Raw genomic sequence first — 15,972 nt, forward strand, 5'->3', positions numbered from 1 at the left:
TTATTTTATCACAATAAAATGACAGAAAAGATGATCTGCATACATTGCCAAATGTCCCTTGGAGGGGAAAAATCGCACCCAGTTGAGAACCACTGGCCTGTGGCGAGAAAGAAGAATACCTGAAGGTGACTTATGGGGAACACTATACAATTTTTGTTTAAAAGCCTGACTGATACAAGAAATAAATTTGCAGAAAATAACGTACTGACTTCTTAAACTGGCTTGAAGTATCCAAGTGAACATATGAAGAGGCCTTAAAACACGAAGCATATAATCCCCCTAGCTCAGAGAGGGTTTATAAAATCTGGAGGTAGAGGAAATTGATGAACCTTTCAATATGCCTAATCTCTGCTAATATTCGGAAAGACCATTGCTTGGGGATTCTACCTACAGGGAACTAATAAAGCAACTGTGCAATAAACCATCTGATCTGGGTATGAACTGCAAAATACACAAATCATGACAGCTCTCAGTGTTCTTAGAATAGGTTAGGCAGTGTGAATGAGGAGAAAAAGGCTGTGACACTGACACTACCTCCAGATGGGAGCCCGTGAGAGAAGATCTTCCAGAGAACAGAAAGGAAGAACTGTAAAGAAAAAGAGTTGGAAAATATGAGGACTTGACACAGCTTTGAAGCAGTGTGACCCAGTAAAAAATTTGGACTCCATCAGTATATCCCATCACTCAAGCAGTGGTTTTCTTTGAAAAAATCAATTACAATAAATGGCCAAGAGCTTTGTGAGAAGACCACTGAAGTGGGAAGAGAAAACAAATTGGACTAAAGACAGGTTATAAGAGCTTTTGCCTGAATTGGCAACTTCTACTTCAAAGAAGAGAAGGATGAGAAAGCCATTCATTTTTACAATAAATCTGGAAAAGCAGTGAACCCCAAATGTCCCAAGAATTGGGAAGATTGGGAAGGATAAACCCTGACCTGGTTTTGGAAAAGAACAAAGGCAATGAATGTTTTCAGAAAAGGGAGTGTATCCAGGCCATGCAAGCTTTACACAGGATGACAAATCCTACAGCAACCATGTACAAAGTGTCTAGCTCAAGGGCTAGGAGGAAAGATATCCAGCTAGAACTGACTGCTTTAAAGAATACACTTGGAAAGCAGCTGCTCTAGAAGCTGTCGTTAAGGACAACACAAAGGCCATGGGTGTCTAACAGAGGGCTCTAGATCTGTAATCCAACAGTCTGTAAGGACGTAGCAGGTGGTTATCAGTGCCGGGTGATGGTCCAGTTCAATTGCCATGACAACCTCGAGGATGTGAAGTGAAAGAACATAGTTGACCTGAAGTGTAATGAGTGACTCAGCCATATGGCACATCCTAAAACAAATGTGGAATTGGGAGATTGGGATTGACATATATACACTGCTATGTATAAAATAAATAACTAATGAGAACCTACTTTATAGCAAAGGGAACTCAGTGCTCTGTGGTGACCTAAATGGGAAGGAAATCCAAAAGAGAGGGGATATATGTATACATATGGCTGATTCACTTTGCTGTACAACAGAAAGTGACACAACATTGTAAAGCAACAATACTCCAATAAAAATTAAAAAACAAAAAAGAAATGTGGAAGGACTCCCGGACACACAGAAGGACTTAAAAGGGTCCTGGCAGTAGCTCTGAAAATTGAGAAGCTGATGAATGTGGGTCTGATCACAATTTGGTGATGGTTTGTTTAACTCCCTTTCCTTTCCCCTCCTGTGGAAAGAGGAGCTGGGGCTGTGATGACTAGAATGACGCAAAAGGGAGAGAAGAGGAAAAAGAACAGCTTAATTAATTGTATGTATGTATGCACATTCATCCATGGAAGATTCAGAGATGTGCACTCACATCCTTCGTGCAGTTACTGTTTCATGGCCCTATCACATGGGCATTGTATTCACTGCTGACACATGTATTCCATGTTTCCTTCCCATTGGGTTCATTATTTTTCCAGATAGTTTGTTATTTTCCATTTTGGACAGTGAATATGTTTTTGGGGGTAAGAATGTTCACCCCAATTGTTTGGCCCACATTTTTAACTCTGCTTTACCTCTTCCAATAAAAGTCCCACAGCAATTCACAGATTAATGTCTCTGAACTATTATTTTTAAAAAGGAGATCAGTATCCATTAATTTACCAAATAATTCTATTCAATAGTTACATTTTTTTATTTCTTAACTGAAAATGCAACTAACTTACATACTATTTGAGGATAAATCTCCATTTTTCACTGAGATTATACCAAATGATAAAATGGAGGATTTCCCTTTCTCTCTCTGGACAGAATTAAAAGAAATCCTTTTCTTAAAAAAGTAAAATTGTTTAAAAAATACTAAAAAGAATAAAAAACTGCCTAAATGAAAGGCATAACACAAACATTTGAGAAATCAGTTTTCATTCTTAGTTTTTGCTACAGATTTTCTGAGGGTTGTTTAGTAATCACAGTGGTTATGAATAACTAGGCTATGGTAGGGTCTATGTGCTTGTAATACTTACTGGTTGTTTTAATATAATTACAGTTTTTTATTTTGTATGTGTTGAGAAGTAAAACAAGTGTCTTGTTACAAAAGGGTGTGCAGGGGAATCAGTATATATATCCGAAAAAAAACAAAAACACCAATTCGAAAAAGATACATGCACCCCAGTGTTCATAGCAGCATTATTTACAGTTGCCAAGATATGGAAGCAACCTAAGTGTCCATCAGTAGACGCGAATGGATAAAGAAGACGTGCCATACACACACACACACACACACACACACACACACACACACACACAATGGAATATCACTCGGCCATAAAAAAAGAATGAAATTTTGCTGTTTGCAGCAACATGGATGGACTTGAAGGGCATTATGCTAAGTGAAATAAGCCAGACAAAGACAACTACTATATGGTATCACTTATGTGGAATCTAAAAAATACAATAAACTAGTGAACATAACAAAAAATAAGCAGACTCACAGATATCGAGAACAAACTTAGGGTTACCAGTTTGTGGGAGGGATATGAGGATGGGAGAGTGAGAGGTACAAACTATTGGGTATAAGATAAGCTACAAGGATGTATTGTACAACATGGAGAATATAGACAATATTTTGTAGTAACTGTAAATGGAGTGTAACTTTTAAAAATTATATAAAAAAAATAAAAACAGGGACCAGTGTAGGGGAACATACTGAGGCATCTGAAGCAGATTCTTGAAGGAGAGACAAGCTCTAGATAAATCTAGAGAACTAGTAAACAAAGACCTCGGGGACACTGATTTGTCCAGGATTCTGTGAATAATCGAAAGTAACTCAGAGTATAAGCACATTAGAGGAGAATTTTATGCCTATAATTAGACACAGAAGACCCTTTGACCTAACTTCCAGGAAGTTACCTGAAGCTTGGAAACTGTATTTCTCAGCCTAAGGAGTGCATGTAAGTTTTATAATGGGTAATCAATGCAGGATGGTTCTGAATGATATTTTAAAACCTTGAATTGTCAATTGGATCTCAATAATGTTGGGAACAAATGTAATTAATTTAAAAAAATCGTTGAATTGATAAAAACAACCATCATGATTGTGAACTAAAGGGGAAAGTATTTAAAGATCACCGTGTTCCTTATCACCTCAGGCAGTATCAAAGTTCTTGGGTATTACAGTATACAAGCTGGTCATATGAAGGCATAACAAATATATGATTTTGTCTTATGTTGTCTTTTTCCCCAATATGTTAGTAATATCGAGCTTAATGTTCCTGTTAAGATATAATTTAAATCAGGTCTCAAATGGCGGAAATAACGGTAGACCTAGGATCCTCTACTTTGTTAGGTTATGTTGGAGTCATAGACTAATTTGTCTTGTCCTGTCTCTTCCTATCTGCTGAATCTTAGTTCTTGCCACATAGCAGGAGGAACAGCTCTAATATAGTAGGAAATTCATCTTGATCCCTACAACGTGGAAGAACTGTTCTCTAGAAAAAGCAAGCACAACTGTGCAGTAGGTAGGAAGGCAAGCATCAGTGGGATTCGCACAAAGCAACCCAGTACTGCACACTATGAGTAAAGTGTATTTGATTGTGGAGGTGTTAGTTTTTATATATAAATGCCTTCAGGTAATTTTGATTTTTGGTTTAACTGTAAAGAACTCTTGCAGTAGGCTCTGAACCAACTCCTTTTCTGTTTTTTTTTTCTTTTGTTTGGATGGGTAAATGGTTTATAACCATAACCAAATCGAAACCAGTCTCTGAAATTATGTGCTGCATAGTAGTTTTAAGTTTTGCTGGCATGAAATACAGGATTTATTCTGCTTTGATGGTGCTTATAACCTGATAATCTATTCCCAAGTCCTTGAGCATTAATAGATACTGAGTGTGCATTTTTGAAAATCTTAATTATCAAGTCCATTGGTTCACACACCAGTTGTCCTTTACAGTAAAGTTCAAATTTTTCTTTAACCATTAAGTTGCCATGGGTGTTTGTAGTAAAAAAAAGAAGAAAAAAAATTCTAAAAAAGCATTGAAGTTAATGATTTACCATTGTTCTAGTTATCTATTGCCCCTTAATAAGCCACCCTAAACTTAGTGGCTTGAAACAAAAACAAATAATTTTGCTCATGGATTCTGCGGGTGAGGTATTTGCATCAGGAATATTGGTGAAAGCTTATTTCTGTTGTATATTACCTGGGCCTAGGCTAGGAAGTATCAGAGGCTGTGGATGACTCGCACAGCTTGAGGCTGCAGTCATCTAAAGGTTTACTCACTCACATGTCAGTTGATACTACCTGTTGTGTGGACCTCAGCCAGGATTATTGGCTGGTGCACCTACACATGGCCTTTTGTATGGCTGCTTGGGCTTCCTCATGTCATGGTGTCATTGTTCGAATCTGGAACAGCTCCCCTGGGGAAGGGGAAAAAGGCAGAAACCTTATTGTTGTTTATGACCTAACCTCAGAAGTCACATTGTATCATCTCTGCAGCGGTCACTAGAGTACCCAATTTCCAGGGAAGGGAACATAGATTCTATTCCTTAATGGAAAGAGGTCAGTGATAACATTTTGTAAGAAGAGCGTGTGAGATGGAAGACTGTGGCTATTTCTAGAATGCTAAAACCTTTAAGCTAGTAAAACTTTTTTTAAGTCTAGTTTTCAGATATCCAACCAAATCTGAATTTGTTTTAACCCCAGAAGCCAGGAACACTTATTTGAGTACAGATATATCCCATGTCCTATAGTGTTTGTGCCTTTAAAAACTATTGTAAATTGTTCTTAAATAATGTAAGTATATTGTATAAATTATGATAAATAAAAATATTAATAATTGTACCAAGTAAGATGGATACTTAAAAAGAAACTAGAAGTAACTTTTTTTGTAAAGAAGATAAGCATTCCTGAGTTTATCTGCATTATAATAAGTAGGATGTTCTTTTTTTTAACATGTCTATGTATAATACACATACCTGGTAGCAATTCTTGGTTATTTCTTTGTAAATTTTGTGGCTAGTCTTTGATAAAGGTCCTTTCGATGCTAAGCAGTTACTAGGCTATTAAGTATATTCTCTATTCCTTTCCTTTTCTTTGTGCCTGACAGATCCGTGCAGTTGGCAGGCTAAAAAGAGAGCGCTCTATGAGTGAAAATGCTGTTCGCCAAAATGGACAGCTGGTCAGGACTGACTCCATGTGAGTAGAACCACTAAGCATTGTATCTCCTTCATTAAGTTTTCTCCATATACTGTCTGTCCCATCCTTTACTAAATAATTTATTTCCTTTTTTAAACTCTCAAATATTAAAAAAGAGGAGGAAGTGTATGTTTTATATTAAGAACCTGGAGAAAAAATAATTCTAATAGTGTTTGAAATCTACTATACATTTACATCAACTTTATATTTTTGCAATACTCTTTATAGCCTTAAAGTCTGACCATTTCGTTAGTTGTGAGAATTTTTCAATCCTGTTATCCTCTTCTATGTTTGTGATAGTCTTCTATAAATATGATTTGCTTATTTTGGAAATCTCCTATAAAGTATACTTAAGAAAAATTGATAAAAGTAAGTGCTCAGTTCTATGTAGCCTTCCAAAATGCTTATCTAGCATATAGGTTGTGGGGGGGGGGGAATATAAAATAAAAGGAAAACAATTTATTAAGGAAGCATCTTTATTTTCAAGTTACTCAGTTTGTCATAAGATTGTCACAGGATTAGCCCTTTCCGGCTCTGCTTCTCATGAGCCATGGTAAACAATGTAGCGTAAGCAAGTCGAATTTTTTTACTTTCCAGGATTAATTTTTAGCTCTCTGCCTACTGAGTCATTGAATTTTTGGATCCCTTTCATTTTCCAAAAATTTAAATACATTAACAGACTATTTGTGTAAATCTTTCTTGCTCTTTTGGTTACGTTATACCCTGATCTTAAAGCTACCCCACTATAAGATGTTTTAAATTGGGCAAGTGCTTTTTGTTGTTTTATTAAAATTAATGGGTTTTTAAAAATAAAATATCCCTTTAAAAACTGGTCAGAATTTTAAGTCTCAAAGCCATTGATGATTTAGATTGTTAATGTAAATTAATGTTTCTTCCTCATTAAATTTTCAGTCAGTTTTCATAAGCTCATTCACCATGAACCATATTTGATATCAAGCATCATATTAGCTTCTCAAACTGACTTTTTTTTTGGCCACACGGCACATGGGATTTTAGTTCACTGAGCAGGGATCGAACCTGCACTCCCTGCTTTGGAAATGTGGAGTCTTAACCACTGGACCACCAGGAAAGTCGATATTAGTTTCTCTGGGAACGGCCAAAGAATCAGATGATAAGTCTCTCACAGAGCTTGCAAATCTAGCTAAAAGCAAAACATTTAAATTTACATACAAAATAACTACAGCACAATGCAATTATACTATTTCTGTTAAACCATATCAAGTTCTAATTCAGACTTGACTAAAGAGTATAAGGATGCAGAAGGGATTTTGATGGGGGTAGGATCTCTCTTTTTCTGTGTTAGGTGCAAAGGAGAACTATAACAGTTCTCATTTCTTGGGGAAGCTTGAAATGTCTCCTCAAGTAGTTAGAGTTATTCTGAAGGGGTATATAGGAAGATAGTAAGTTTAAAAGAATATATGTCTCCTTCAGGGAAGGCCTATCTGAAAGGTTCAACTATTATTAATATGAAGTTTTTATGATAACTGTATGTTTCCCTGAAGGTACCTGGCTTACAGTGATGTCAGCCAGTCCATGGAATCCGTTTTTCTAGAATATATTTGATTATGTTACACAAATGGTGAAAAGATCATATAATTTATGGTGAAGGTAGCTTCTTGATATTTAGTACCCTCTCAGAATGATTAAACATACACCTGAGGGCTTTTGTTATTTTCTATTTGTAATACTTTCCAAGGCACCAAAAGTTTCTAATAAACTTTCCTATTATGTAAAGATATGGCTTATTGTTTAGGTCCATAATTACTTTGAAACTTCCCATTAGTGAAATAAAAACAGGACTGTTTTACTATAGCATCATTTTTGTTTTTTTGCCCCACAAAGTATATATTATTGATAGCTGAGTTCAGTTGAAGAGAAAGGAAACAGCTCTATTATATATAAAAACCAGCCTAGTGAAGTATGATTTAGAGTAAACGATTAGTTCATAGGTATTTTTGCAGTTACCTATAATGTAAGTCCTCATAACAGAAAAGGTTAACAAAGTTAACTAATACTTGAATTCTTTGTTTCTTTAAGTTGCCTTAATGGCATTTTTAAATAAAACAGAATCTCATGTTTTAATTTTTGGTAGTAAAAATAACATGAATATTTAACTGTACAATTTTTGCAATGAAATGCTTACATTACTCAACCATACTTTTTGTTTTAGTAGTTATTTATGTTACCGTTACATGGTAACATACTTAACCATCTTTTTGTTAATAATGTAACCTTGCCCTTTCTTCTCCTACCATTATTAATTTTATCATTTATAATTGTATTCATCTTTAAGAATCTACATTGAGTGAACTTTAGAATTTTAATATAATGAGCACATTATGTATTTAATGTAGGCAGTGTGGTAAGGAAGAAACTATTAATATAACATGGCTGTATTTTACCTCTACTAAAGTAATTATTAGACTCTTCCTGTCTTTACCTACTTTAGTCTTTTCTTTGTAACGTGAGATTACTTATGTATCATTGTGCACGAACCATTGCCTACCTCCACTTTATTTATTCCTTGGCTTTAAGAATAGAAGTCTATATGGGTATAAGAGCAGAAACATTGGCCTTTGTTTTCTTATTTACCTTCAAGAGACAATAGGATTGATTATTGTCAGCTCTTGACACAAACGATTGACCAGTAGAATCGTATTTAGCTTTCTGTTTGTGTTATAAAAGCTGAATATATAAAAAGAAGCATAATTATTATTTAAGGTGGCACAGATCAGATTCTGCCCCAAGAAATAAAATTTCAAGGTTCCAGGCACCAATTTCTGCACCAGAGTACACGTAAGATTTTATCTGCTCTGCTTTTCACAAATGGGAGTTGTTCTAATTTTGCAGGCTTTTTGTTATACTAATATTTCACCAGGTAATTGGCATGTAATGCCCTAATTCTCTTAACTGTTTGGCTTTTTAGTACCTCTGTTTCAGGATTTCTCAAGCTGTCATCATACACTTTGTTAAGAAAAAAAATAACTAGACCAAGGAAGTTATGTATGATTTTGGGTATAAGGCTGAAAGTAAAATGGAATAATTTACACCAAGCATCCTTTACATTTCCTTCATTTTGCTTTGGTTGGCACATTAGTCCTCTATAGATTCAGTTGAACGAGGTTCAGTGATCCCAATCTTTTTGAAAATTTTAGCATACTATCTTTTCTTGTTCATTTTCACCCAGAAGGACAAAGAGTCTGAGTGTAATTTGTCATTAAGTTTTTTTTTTAATTCCATAGATTAAAATTATGCTTTGGAAGAATATTTTGAGATCATTAAACCCACTCTTTCTGTACATGTGCTAGAACTAGGTGTGGGAATGACTGGCCTCCTAAGGGGAGGGGGCACTTTGGTGTGCAGTATAAGATTCAACAGCTAATGTAGTTCTTAAGTATCAGAAGCCACTCTGGCAACCAATGATTTTTCTCCTGTTCTCATTCTCTTGTTATGCTTCTAAGAACTAGTCAGTTACCTTAGTGGCAACAAATTAAAGCTTTCTCTCTATTTAAAATTTCAAAAGAAATGGTACAGATTTTGTGTTTCAGTGAGAATTTTTTCTCCCCCATTTTACTGTTTTACCTTTACTGTATTTTTGGAAGAGGCTGGACCCTCACCAAAGAGATTATCCTCACAGTTTGAGAAACACTGTTCCTATGACAACCCATGCAGAAAGAGGTGTTTGACTTTGGACTTACCTTGTAATAATGACATAGTTATGCCAAGTAAATCTTTTAAATTTGAGTTCTGACATTGGCTAGTGTTGTTTACTCAGCAGTTGTGTAGTAAAATTTCCTGTAAGCATGAGAGAGAGCTATTACTAATGAAATAGCATGGTAAATGTAAGTGCTTGCTTCAAAATGTCCTTACCTTTTTTTTTTTTTTTTACGGTACGCGGGCCTCTCACTGCTGCGGCCTCTCCCATAGCGGAGCACAGGCTCCAGACACGCAGGCTCAGCAGCCATGGCTCACGGGCGCAGCCGCTCCGCGGCATGTGGGATCTTCCCAGACCGGGGCACGAACCTGTGTCCCTTGCATCGGCAGGCGGACTCTCAATCACTGCGCCACCAGGGAAGCCCGAAAGTGTCCTTATCTTTTATGAAAGAAAGAGATAAAACAGATTTTGCTGTCTTATGACATTACTAGGATCAATTTATCATCAACATGCATTTTTATTAAATTACTAATATTATACCACCTGCTTAAATAATCTCAGTGCCTTCGCAATATGTTTACTTTTTAATTTTTCACAATAGTTCATGCGTCAAAACAAACAAAAAAACAAAAACAAAAAGTCAGTCTACTTTGGTTGGGTGGATGAGTGGACAGAGATGAAACTCAACTCTGAACTGTTTCCTGTCACAGTTGATTCCAGTGCTGGACATCCCAGCTAGTGTCAGACCAGTTGCTAAAATGGGGCTTATTCTTTTTCGATCTTAAATTTTTTTTTGAATTTTTGAATTTTATTTTATTTTTTTATACTGCAGGTTCTTATTAGTCATCCATTTTATACACATCAGTGTATACACGTCAATCCCAATCTCCCAATTCATCACACCACCACCACCACCCCTGCTGCTTTCCCCGCGTGGTGTCCATACATTTGTTCTCTACGTCTGTGTCTCAATTTCTGCCCTGCAAACCAGTTCATCTGTACCATTTTTCTAGGTTCCACATATATGCGTTAATATGCGATATTTGTTTTTCTCTTTCTGACTTACTTCACTCTGTATGACAGTCTCTAGATCCATCCACGTCTCTACAAATGACCCAGTTTCGTTCCTTTTTATGGCTGAGTTTAAATTTTTTTATTTGTAAAGAGACTTGCAAGACTGCTTAAAGCTTGAAGAAGAAAGAATTGCTAGACTGTTTCTTCTAATTCGGGTGAACTGTGGTCATCTTATGATTTAATCATTCAGTTCATCTGTAGATAGAAATAAATATTAACAATCAAGCGCATTTAATCTATACGTACACTGCCCAAAGTGTTGTATAAAATGCTTCCTACTCTGTTTTTGCTGTTTATGAAAGATTGCCATATAAATTAATGAAAAGTCAGATTTCTTACTAATCTTTGAAACGAATTTCTTTTCAGAAACAACTTGAAGTCCAAGTATGTTTTTGATATTAGTCTTTGATGAAATATCTTTACTAGTATTGATGAAGACTTAATTTAACTTTTATCTTTCTTCATAAACATGTTTTCTTATTAAGTTACAATTACAGACCATGTAGGATTTTTTTCCATTTACTACCATATTCCAGTTTTATGTGATCATAGAATCTTAGAATTGAAAGTGATCTTATAGACTGTTTTTATTTATTTATTTATTTTAAAAAATAATTACTTATTTATTGGCTGTGTTGGTTCTTCCTTGCTGCATGTGGGCTTTTCTCTAGTTGCAGCGAGCAGGGGCTACTCTTTGTTGAGGTGCGTGGGCTTCTCACCGCAGTGGCCTCTCTTGTTGCAGAGCACGGACTCTAGGCGCACAGGCTTCAGTAGTTGTGGCACATGGGCTCAGTAGTTGTGGCTCACGGGCTTTGTTGCTCCGTGGCATGTGGGATCCTCCCGGACCAGGGCTCAAACCCGTGTCCCCTGTTTTGGCAGGCGGACTCTTAACCACTGCGCCACCAAGGAAGCCCCTAGACTGTTTTTAAAACTCAGTCTTCTGTGCATTCCATGTTAAGAATTCCTTGCAATTAATCTGAAAATAATTTATGCTAGATGACCTGATTTCCTGTGCAGGGATAGGAAAAACTTGTACTTTTAGAACTTAAATAAACAATTCCTACTGCTTATTTCTGACAGAATGAGTTCTATCAAAGGAAGCCTTCTTTCCTTTTAAATTTTAATGGGCAAAAATGCATCAAACTTTTTTCATGGATTTGGATTCAGTTTGTCGGTGTTTTTGCTGTAAGATTATAATTCTAAATATTGATCATTATAGACTTTAATATGTATGTAGCTAATTTATTTACTAGTACAAAGTGATATGTGAAGTGTTCAGTTTAGCCCCAAAATACGAAGACAAATGCTTTAATTATATCAATAGATATTGTACTGATTAGTCTTTTAAAACTTGCTTAAGTATAAATTTATCCAGGTATGTTGGCACTGCTATCAAGAAGAGTGTAAGATGGATTGCCTGTTTATGTTGACGCAGACAGAACTGGCCACTCTATTCCTGCCTCTGGTGACACTTTTCTAACATGAATTCAGTCTGGTTTCTCACAAAGAGCAAGAGCTTCAGGTTTTCTCCATGCTGCCTAAAGAGATATTAGTGCAAGGCTAGTACCTAGACTTTGAGTCCCAGATACATGATTCTTTTACTCTTCTTGGATACCCAGTGTGGGTTTTGCCAAGTACCGTGGGTCAGTTGATAAGCTATATATATATATATATATATATATACGGTTGTTGATACGTTATATATATTACAGAAGATTCCTAGTCTGTGGACAGATGTTTAAGGTAACCATCCATGAGCCTGCGTCTGACAAATTGCATTTATCTTGACACGATTAGGCCTAATTCCTATGGTGAATCAGCCCTGACAGATTAATTTCTCAGTATGCCAAGATTTGGCTTCAATCTTTCTCTTTTAAGTAGTCTTTGGAAAACATGTTTTTCATGTTTATTGTACTTCTCACTTTGGATCATCAAGACGTTGAAAGTTATTCACAAAATTGTGGAGAAGATTTTGTTTTTAATTTTCTGGGACTCTGGGAATAATATTAGACTACAGTTACCCCTTCAAACATTATTGCACTTATTTTGTGGTTCCCAAACAAATACATGTTAAGTTAGAAAAGATTTACACAAATCAAAATAAAATCTTTTATCTTTTCAGTTGTTCACTGTCTGCTCCACTTTCACCCTTTCGTGCAGAATACACAAGGATGAGGTTTAGTCTAAGGCATTCTTGCCCTGACACTGAGAAAAAATATTGAGCCCACTTCCCATAGTCCTTTTGTAACAAAACCTCTTACAACAAACCAGATGCCAAGTCCATATATCAGCTAGATACCTCATATGGCTGATCATGCTCTAACATTAGACAGGCCTCTGAAAGTAAAGAGTTCTGGTTAGAATTGTAAAATTGCTTCATTCAAATGCTCTCAGCTTTTAGGAGGTGCTGTCAGGGGAGCCAAAGAAATTGTAAATCACAACTCACGTGTGAAAGAATGGTTAAGATCACTGTCACTGAGCAACCCAGAAATAGCCGTTTAACATCCATCCTTACCTTTTCATTGTATTCACAGAATTGGGAGTAGTTTTATGTTTTAGTCATTTAGCTAGGGAACATATGCTTTAATGTAATTAAGTAATCAAAATGCTTTTGTTAGCTTTCTGAAACTTTAATTCATCTTTAAATTTACTCGCTATAAACTCAGATTGCTTCATTGTCTTTGTGAAGTATTTGAAATGGCATTTTCATGGAATCACTTTGGATTCATGTGTGTAAACCTTGACGTCTGTATACCAGAATTCTCTATCTGACTGTTCTGCCCATCCATAAGTTGCAGTGCAGTGTTGTTTGTTAGAGGCTTGGTTTACTGAATTGGAATATACACACAAAGCAAAGAATGCCGCTTCTCCGAAGCTGGGGGTTGAATATACTCCTTGCTGTAGTTCTCTTCCCTCTTAAAGTTGTTCTTTCACATTCAGCTTGTTTAATTTGATGTTTAAAGCTACAGTTACAGATGCTGCATGGTAGCTGGTTTTTTAAAACAATTTAATATGTTTATTAACTTCTTTGGCTTGACTCTTGTGGGGGAAAATGAAGGGTGGGAAAAATGGGCAAGAAAACAATAATTCTTAAAATATGAGTTTTTGGGGAAACTGCTGAGCTGAAGTTTTATACAAATCTGACTTGAGTGTTTTTCTCTTCATTTGCTGTGCTTGTGTAAACAGTGTGACACCATCGCCACAACAGGTTCGGGTTTGTCCTCCCCGTATGCTACCTGAAGATGGAGCTAATCCTTCCTCCGCTCGTGGCATTTTGTCGCTTATCCAGTCTTCCACTCGTAGGGCTTGCCAGCAGATACTGGATGTGCTGGATGAAAGCCGCAGGTGATCGGCCCTGTGATTTGCGCCAACTTTACCGCCTGTCTTTCGGCTCCTCATGAGTGGACTGTGGTGTCTTCCTTTTATGTTCACGCCTTCGTCTCTTTCTCAGATGCAGCGGTTTAAAACAGCTTGCTTTGCTTTCTTTTAATTTGAAATTATTGTCCAAAATTCACATTTCACAAGGTTCTGTTAGCTTCTCTTCAGTCAGGGAGGGAATTCAGTTAATAACTAATTATACACGGGAAGTATAATGGTTTTTTTCCCAAGACTTTGTTGACCTTAAGTACCTGATTCCATTTTGGGATATGCTGAGGGGTACTTTTGGATTGAGTGTGCGATGTTGGACTGAACTGTACTCATTTTCTTCAGTAAGTCTTTTGATTCACTCATTTATGTTACTAATGTGGTTGGATTAGGAAGCAAATCTGAGAAGATGATATCAGTGTAGCTGCCAGGACATTTTTTTTCTTTCCTCTTAACTAGGGATTTCCACACCTGTACTGAAAATCCCAGGTGCTGTTGTCTTTTTAATGCTGATTTTTTTCAGTATGGATAGCGTATCTAACTTTTGAACATCTCCAAGTAAAATCATTAGTAGTGTATACTTAGACTTGTTCATTCAAATAAATTTTTTGCCATTATTTCAAATACTTTTTTCTCCTTGCTTCATTACTAGATGGTGTCTTAAAAAGATGGAATTTGGGAGCTTTTTTGGCATAATATGAGGAAGGTACAGTCAGTTTCACTTCAACTCTAAACATTTTATGTAGTAACTCTGTGAGTCAGTGTTTGAATTTTCATGATCATTTTTTAGACTGTTAATTTTGCATTTTGAAGAATTCCCAATAAATTTAGCTGGCCCTTCCAGTAAACCTTTTTTCTTACTTTAGGAACTGATATGTCTTATGACTTGCTCTGAACAAACTTCTTCTTATTAAGTGCTTTTGACCCTCACATAAGCCCCAGGTGTCTCACCTCCTGCTGCTCGACTAGTGTTTCTGACCCTTCCCAGGGCTCCCATACGTGTGGGTCCAAGGGCTTAAAGCTGTACCAGAAAGAGCATAAAAGAGAAAACTCATGGCAGGGGGAAAATTATATATACATCTATGGACATATGTATTCATGTATAGGTGTGTATGCATGTGTGGGCGTGTATATATATATCCCTCCCCAAAGGTTTAGAGTCCCTCTTATCTCTTTGAAGCTTCAAGGACTATCTTAGAATATTTGGATACTGTAAGAAGCATCATGGTTCAGAAGAAAAAACATGGATTGGGGGGGGGGGGCAGATTTAATCTTGATCCCCCCCACTGAACAGCTATAGCTACATGATGGCCTTGGGCGAATTGCTTAGCTTCTCTGGGCCTCATTTTCTTCATCTATTTTTTAAAAAGAAGGGTAATACTAATATTAACCTAGTTTTCTGGGTTCTTGTGAGGAATCTTCCCCCCTCCCCTGCTTTTATTTAAGATATAGGGATAATGGACTCAAATTCTTTATTTAGTGTCATGGGAGATCCTTAAAAAGATATTGAATATAAAGTACCTGGCACCTGACTAATATTTATTTCCAAAGCCCTGTTTTCTCCTCCCTCCTTAACATAGATTTATTCTTCACCAGGTATCCTCTTTAACTTTTTAATTAAAATAGGTCCTTAGAAGAGACTGGATTATTAGGTCAAATTACATCATATCAAATGCTATTATAGTGAAAATATCTGAATGAGAAAGATGTTTATAAATCCTATATAGATTAAATAATAGCTAGATGACAAAGCCCCAGTACGTTAAAATTATTTGTCCCATCCCCCTACATATACACAGTTCAGTGCAGTATATGGAAAAATAGTTGGATTTTTTTACTCCTTAATGGAAAAATTTTGCCTCAAGCTCACAAGTACAAAAATCTTCCTAATTATAAAATTTACTTTGTATTCTTTTATTTATAAAAAACTATTTTGAGCTTTAAGTGATTTTTTTAAATTGTAATAAATTGTTAACGAAAATTCCCTTTTCTGGGAAGGAAGTATCTTTTCTTATTCACTTAAATGAGATTTTTAAAATTCATAAAGTAGTTGTATTAATAATTCTTTGCTGCTGGATACACACCTTGGAGCCTGGAGGATTAGATTCTCACTAGTGTTATTGGATGCTTTCAATTTTGAAAGTTTTTTTTTCCCCCCGTTGCACTGAAATCTCTTATGATCAAATGTTCAGC

The 15,972-nt window shown here is 36.1% G+C and overlaps 1 protein-coding gene across 9 annotated transcripts in view; it reads left to right on the forward strand.

The window, feature by feature from the left end:
* MFF (mitochondrial fission factor) overlaps window positions 1-15,972 on the forward strand; it is a 34,713-nt gene that overhangs the window by 10,970 nt on the left and 7,771 nt on the right. For 4 of the 9 annotated variants that reach the window (XM_007467922.1, XM_007467920.1, XM_007467918.1 and 1 more), the window contains one exon: window positions 5,575-5,663. In XM_007467922.1, the coding sequence (XP_007467984.1) occupies window positions 5,575-5,663 (89 nt within the window). Of the gene's footprint in view, window positions 1-5,574; window positions 5,664-8,405; window positions 8,481-13,599; window positions 13,759-15,972 lie in introns of all 9 variants that reach the window. The other 5 variants (XM_007467915.1, XM_007467921.1, XM_007467914.1 and 2 more) reach the window with 4 other exon arrangements.

Source organism: Lipotes vexillifer, unplaced genomic scaffold, assembly GCF_000442215.2.
Source record: "Lipotes vexillifer unplaced genomic scaffold, Lipotes_vexillifer_v1.1 scaffold367, whole genome shotgun sequence".
Lineage (NCBI taxonomy): Eukaryota > Metazoa > Chordata > Mammalia > Artiodactyla > Lipotidae > Lipotes > Lipotes vexillifer.